The sequence below is a fragment of the Triticum dicoccoides genome, chromosome 5B (assembly GCF_002162155.2).
Source record: "Triticum dicoccoides isolate Atlit2015 ecotype Zavitan chromosome 5B, WEW_v2.0, whole genome shotgun sequence".
NCBI lineage: Eukaryota > Viridiplantae > Streptophyta > Magnoliopsida > Poales > Poaceae > Triticum > Triticum dicoccoides.
In genome coordinates this window covers 682,898,759-682,904,535 of record NC_041389.1, presented here as the reverse complement: position 1 = coordinate 682,904,535, position 5,777 = coordinate 682,898,759, and the positions used below count along the sequence as shown (strand labels likewise).

The 5,777-nt window shown below is 40.5% G+C and overlaps 1 protein-coding gene across 1 annotated transcript in view; it reads right to left on the bottom strand.

The window, feature by feature from the left end:
- Window positions 1-893: 893 nt before the first annotated feature.
- The window catches only part of LOC119312601 (disease resistance protein RGA4-like), a 12,833-nt gene continuing 7,949 nt past the window's right edge, over window positions 894-5,777 (bottom strand). The window contains exons 2-3 of the mRNA XM_037588335.1: window positions 2,095-4,528; window positions 894-1,201 (exon numbers count right to left, since the gene is read on the bottom strand). Coding sequence (XP_037444232.1) covers window positions 2,128-4,528 — 2,401 coding nt within the window. The 3' untranslated portion in view covers window positions 894-1,201; window positions 2,095-2,127. The remainder of the gene's footprint in view (window positions 1,202-2,094; window positions 4,529-5,777) is intronic.

The window sequence follows — 5,777 nt, the reverse complement described above, 5'->3', positions numbered from 1 at the left end:
ACTCGCGGAGGTGCGCGGCGCGCCTATAGGCTGCCTGCCGAAAGCTCATCAATTCAAGCATCCAGGTCTGTTGCCTCATTGCACGGCTCCCGCGCCACCCGTAAGTCCAAACCTGATCCGGCGATCCCTTATGTAGACATACTCACTCCGTCCAGAAATACTTGTCATCAAAATGAATAAAAGAGGATGTATCTAGATGTATTTTAGTTTTAGATACGTCCCTTTTTGTCCATTTTGATGACAAGTATTTTTGGACGGAGGGAGTATATACTCCCTCCGTTTTTATTTACTCCGCGTATTAATTTTGGTCAAAGTCAAACTTTGTAAACTTTGACAAAGTTTATAGACAAAAATATTAACATAAATAATGACAAAGCAACACCATTAGATTCATTATCAAATGTACTTCCACATCATATAGATTTGTTATGGTAAAAACTTATATTTGTTTCTATAAACTTGGTCAAACTTTATAAAGTTTGACTTTAGTCAACTCTAATATGCGGAGTAAATAAAAACGGAGGCAGTACAAGTTATATATACGTATTATATATACCAATTACTCTCTTGTATGGATTTACCAAGGAACCGGTGGAAACGGAAAGTTAGTTTTTTTTCAGGAAATTGGAATTCTTTTCAGGGAAAACTAAGTAAATGGTTTTCTATAAACCTCTTCTTTAACACACAACAAAGAGTTTAAAAATAATGAACCTTGATTTAATACTCTAAGCAAGAACTCTGTTTGATGAATTTAACAAGCTGCATAACCGAACTTGCAAACAAGACCTAGAAAAAATTGTTTACGCAGAACCGTTCAAACGCACATGATGAAGACTCTTGGGTACATGAGTTCTTCAGATTTATCAAACATAACAAGAACAATGTATCAGGACAACCAGCACAAGAAATTGTTTGACACAATAATTCAATCAGAACATCAACAACATTGGATAGCTAAACTGAACCCTGGGCACAACTCACCAAAGCAGTTCTTGAAATAAAATGTCAGGACACTTATTTTAGGAAATGGGAAGGCACTCTGAAATTTGTAAAGCAACACCACCTTAAATCTTGTACCAAACAACTGTAGTACATCCCATTGTCTGACTCACATATAATAAAACTGAAGATAAATCGCCTGCGAACGTTTATTTTTGGAACTTCTGGGGCGGTCTCCATAGCAACTTCGGCCCTGCGAGTGCTGCAAGTAACAAAAGATCGATGAGAATGGAGGTACAGTTCATTACCATATACTACTGACACCCTAAATGGGTGAAGTACATCTACACGTAACTAAAACCGTTGTGAACAGGCCAGTTGTATAGTGGATTTGTCCTAGGAAAGATGTCTATTCCCTCCTATGTTAATCCTGGAGCTCTGTGCAATGCCCTTCCTAATTCAGAGCCAACTTACCACCTAGGAGGTAGGAGTTGTTAACAGATCTGGACCGTTGATTACTAGGACACATGAGGCCAAATAATAAAGCTTTTGCAAATTCACCTACTTAGCGGGTTACCTGCCATATTGTGCATGAGGAAAAGATCCCCTCGATCCCATCCAATGTGGTGACACAAATTAATGAAACTATTCAAGTCTAGTTCATGCATGCCTGCAATTAAATCCCTCTCCACTCTAACCCCAATTTCTCAACAACGAATATTCTGCACCCGAGATGCCATGCCCCCGAGATGCTTTAGTGTGATGAAGTCAGCTGTTCATATGTGCTCATCAATAAATTGCTTCAATTGACCTAATGCTTCAGCAATTTTTGGTTAGAAAAAATAAACAATTCATTGGTACGTTCTAAATAATTCATGTCAAAATTTCTCAAAAAGTGTCCCTAAACTGAATACAATTAACAGGATAAAGTTACGATCTACAAGCCATAAAAAGAATTCTAGGTCGGCTAAACAGTAGCTGACTAGCTGTTTGCTAGCATTCTACTGCAGTGATCAAGTAAGCGCAATCATATATGCGGACTGAGCAATGGAACATAGCTAACCAATAGAAGCAGTAAGCAAGTTGAATCCTTTTGGAGAAAGAGACAAATATCTGAACACAAACAAAAAATTAAACAGTGAGCAAGAGGTTTACCAAAAGGAAGACTTTTGGATGCCGCCTCAACAGTCAATCTGTTTTAATTTTTTGATGTTGCAGGCCATCCTTAAGCTGTGTCTCCTGTCGCACAACTGGGATGTCTGCAGAGATACAATGTGTTGGGCTGGCATCACCCCTTTCACCAGTATGTCCCGAGCCGCTCGAACTGGAACTGGGTACTTCAGAAGGTTCCTCGTCAACTATCTGCTGTTGGATACCTTTCTGATCAAGTGCTTCTTCCTCTGGAGCAACTGATGATCCCTGCTCAACTACAGCCTGATCAATTGCTGATTCCTCTTTAGCCACCGTGGGATTCTCATTTCTTGTAGTATCGCCAACACATGCGATAGTCAAAACGATGCCATTCTGATCAAGTGCTTCTTCCTCCGGGGTAACTGATGATCCCCCCGCAACTACCTGGGTGCCAGCCTGATCAGTTGCTGATTCCTCTCTAGCCACAGTGGGATCCTCATCTCTTGTATCACCAACCCTTGTGATAGTCCAAACGTTGGGCCTCCTAGGGTGTTTCCTTGCCGCTTCTTCCCATTTTTCTCTTGTTTCTGGAGCCACGTCACGATGAAGAGCGATATCCTTAAGCTGTTTGAGGTGTGCGATTTCGATGCCAGAAAGACCAACCAAGTGCCTGCAGATCAGCTGAAACGACACAAGATCCGGCAGAGCTCCATCTTCAATTGTTGGGAGAATCAGACCCGTACGGTGCCATTCAAAACGTAGGCGCCGAAGGCTCAGGAAATCACCAGCTTCTATGACAAAATGGTCAACGTTACTGAAGATCAATTTGAGGTAAAGCAAGCACTGCATCTTACTCAGGACACGCGGAAGTTTCCGTGTCACATTAGTTGGCGAAAGGCATAACTCACTGACATAAGGGAACAGGCTAACGAATTCAGGCAGTGCGGCTGGGCTGCCACGTAGCTTCAGAGTTGTGAGATAATATTTAGTCTCTGAACGCAGGTTCCGATTATGCATATCCCCCAGAGCATGCAAGGAACTTGGAAAGTCAATCGACAGGGAGCGAGTTTGCTGATAGTGAATAGGAGCTTTAGTGTACTCTTCAATGGCCTCAACAAGATGAACATTCAGCAGGGGCCAGAGTTGATCAACATCTTCGCACCATATCTTAACCTTTTTCAACCTTTTCATATGGACCATAAATTCGAGAAACCCCTGTCGTCCGTCGGCGACAAAACCTGCCAGCGTCTCGAGCTTAGATTCTTTGGACCGTTCCTCATTTTCACTACTCTCTGTCCCAGCTGGATCCGGAAGCTTGACATTTCCAATCAGGTTAAGTAAACAGGGCAACCCGATGACTTCCACTGGCAGCACGTCCACATTTGATTTGCTTACATCAAGTGTCTCCAGCAATTTAAGCTGTGCAATTTCCTTTGGGAGACTAGCGACATTGGGCCCTAGGCTTAGATATCTCAAATTCCACAGCTTACATATGTTTTTCAGATGACCATCATTCACATCAATACATCCTTCTAGGTCTAGCACCCTCATCACTTTATACTTGCGAAAATCAGCGATGGCATCACCTGCATTTCCCCAGACTGTCAGAGAGCGGACAGAGGATAGGTCCGGGCTGGAAGTATTTCCCAAATTTGTAACATTTTTGTCATCCACAAAGAGGTGACGCACTTTCTTGTCCTCGGAACCAAAGGGCATGATGAATTTCCTAGACATGGACTTGTGCAACATGAACACATGCATGATACCAATAGTTTTGCATACCTTATCTGTTTCATTATTGGTTGGATACACTGGCCGAATGATACTGCGATTAATAAAGGTCTGCAGATTTGTATCAGCCATCATTAAGTCTGTGACGGGAGGACTGCCTCTCGCATATCCTTCAGCCAACCATCGCCTGATTATGACACTCCTCCTCAAGGGACGATCGACTGGCCATATACCAAGATACAGTAAACATGTCCTGGCAGTGTAATCAGACAGACTGGTGTAGTTATCCATAAGCACACCTCTAAGCCTTGCAAAGTGAGGTTCCTTATCATCTTCATGTTCCACATATTCACCGAGTTGCGCTGACAAATCCTGGCAGGATCGCCCCGTCGGTTCAGGTAAACTACTGAATTTATTCGCCACACTAGTAAGAGCAAGTGGAAGACCATCACACTTCTTCAGGAGTACTGGAGAGTCGCGCTCTAATTCAGTCGTCCATCTCCCTCGGAAAGCCATTTTCTTGGAATCTTCTTCTCCTAGAGTTCTCATTCTGTACACGTAACCAAGGCTGCATATATTTTCTTGGCGGGGATTATTGATGCATGTATTGGCAATGGTCAGAACAGCTGTGGTCACTATAATTGTTCCGCCACCTTTCAAGGTATTCCATATAGTACTCCAGCTCTGTATATGCTCCGCAGTAATGTCATCAATAACGATTAAATACCTGGTGAACAAAATGACAAATGAAATGAGTAAGGTTCATATGTACGGAGTCGGAGTATCATCTACGAAAGAAGAAAAACATAGACTTTTTCAAGAATTATGGAATGGAGAGAGTAGCATTTATCTATTTCTTTTTATTAACTATTTGTTTGTTTTATCATTTTTATTACTGCACCACAAAATGAATATCAAATTTAATTTTTATACTTTTTTTTTCTAAAACCCAACCCATATATTAATTAACGACCAAGATTCTTACAATCATTCATTACATAGTTTGCCACGCAGGGCCGAACACTATTACAAAACACATCGTCACTCCTGCTATCAAAACTAAATTTAATTTTTATACTTAAGTATATAAAAATATGTAAGTATATCTGGAAAAAGGTTGAGCAATTTTTTGAGATAATCTTATGTCTAAATCAAAGTCAATTTTATCATTGCACAACAAAACAGAGTATATGGCTGTTTTTTTAGAAACACAGTACAAACACAGACGATTGCATATATATGTAATTACACTCGTCTTTATGAACACACGCATGCACACCCTACCCTTTGAGCACCTTTGAGAAACTGAGCTGACAGGTCTTGAGAATTACTAAGTCACCACAAACGCCTCGTTGTCGATGGAAATATCGCCTCCCATTGAAAGAACTAGATGATACCCCGCACATTGTTGCGTGAATCAGTTGCAATATATTTCAATGGGACTTGGTTGTGTAAAGTATAAATATTTGGATTAATAACACTTGAACCAAAATTAAAAATACATATGACTTATTATATTTGATTATGTATAATTGTAAAATTCTTATTGAATATTAGTAGAATAATAGAATATAAAACTATTTTCCCATGCATGGTTGCATGTCGAGGCAGGCTTTATCCATCCATAATCATACGGTAATGTGGTATGCTTGCATATTAATTGAGATAAATAATTTAGCGAGGATGACTCTCTTAGGTATATACAATATCCCATCATTACAACCACCCTCGAAATCATCCAACCACAGGTTGATTCTTAATGTGTTTACATCTTATATGTGGTTATTATTTGATCAAGTGAAAGTTTAAAGCACATCTTTATAACGCCCCAATCAAATCCACCGGTTCCTGGGCGTTGCGCATGCGATCTAGATTGACCCAACAAACCACCACCAGTATTACTTACGCACTTTATGGGCTCCCAGACAATAATGTGCACCTTGTTTATATGAGTATTCTATCATCCCTATTAAACC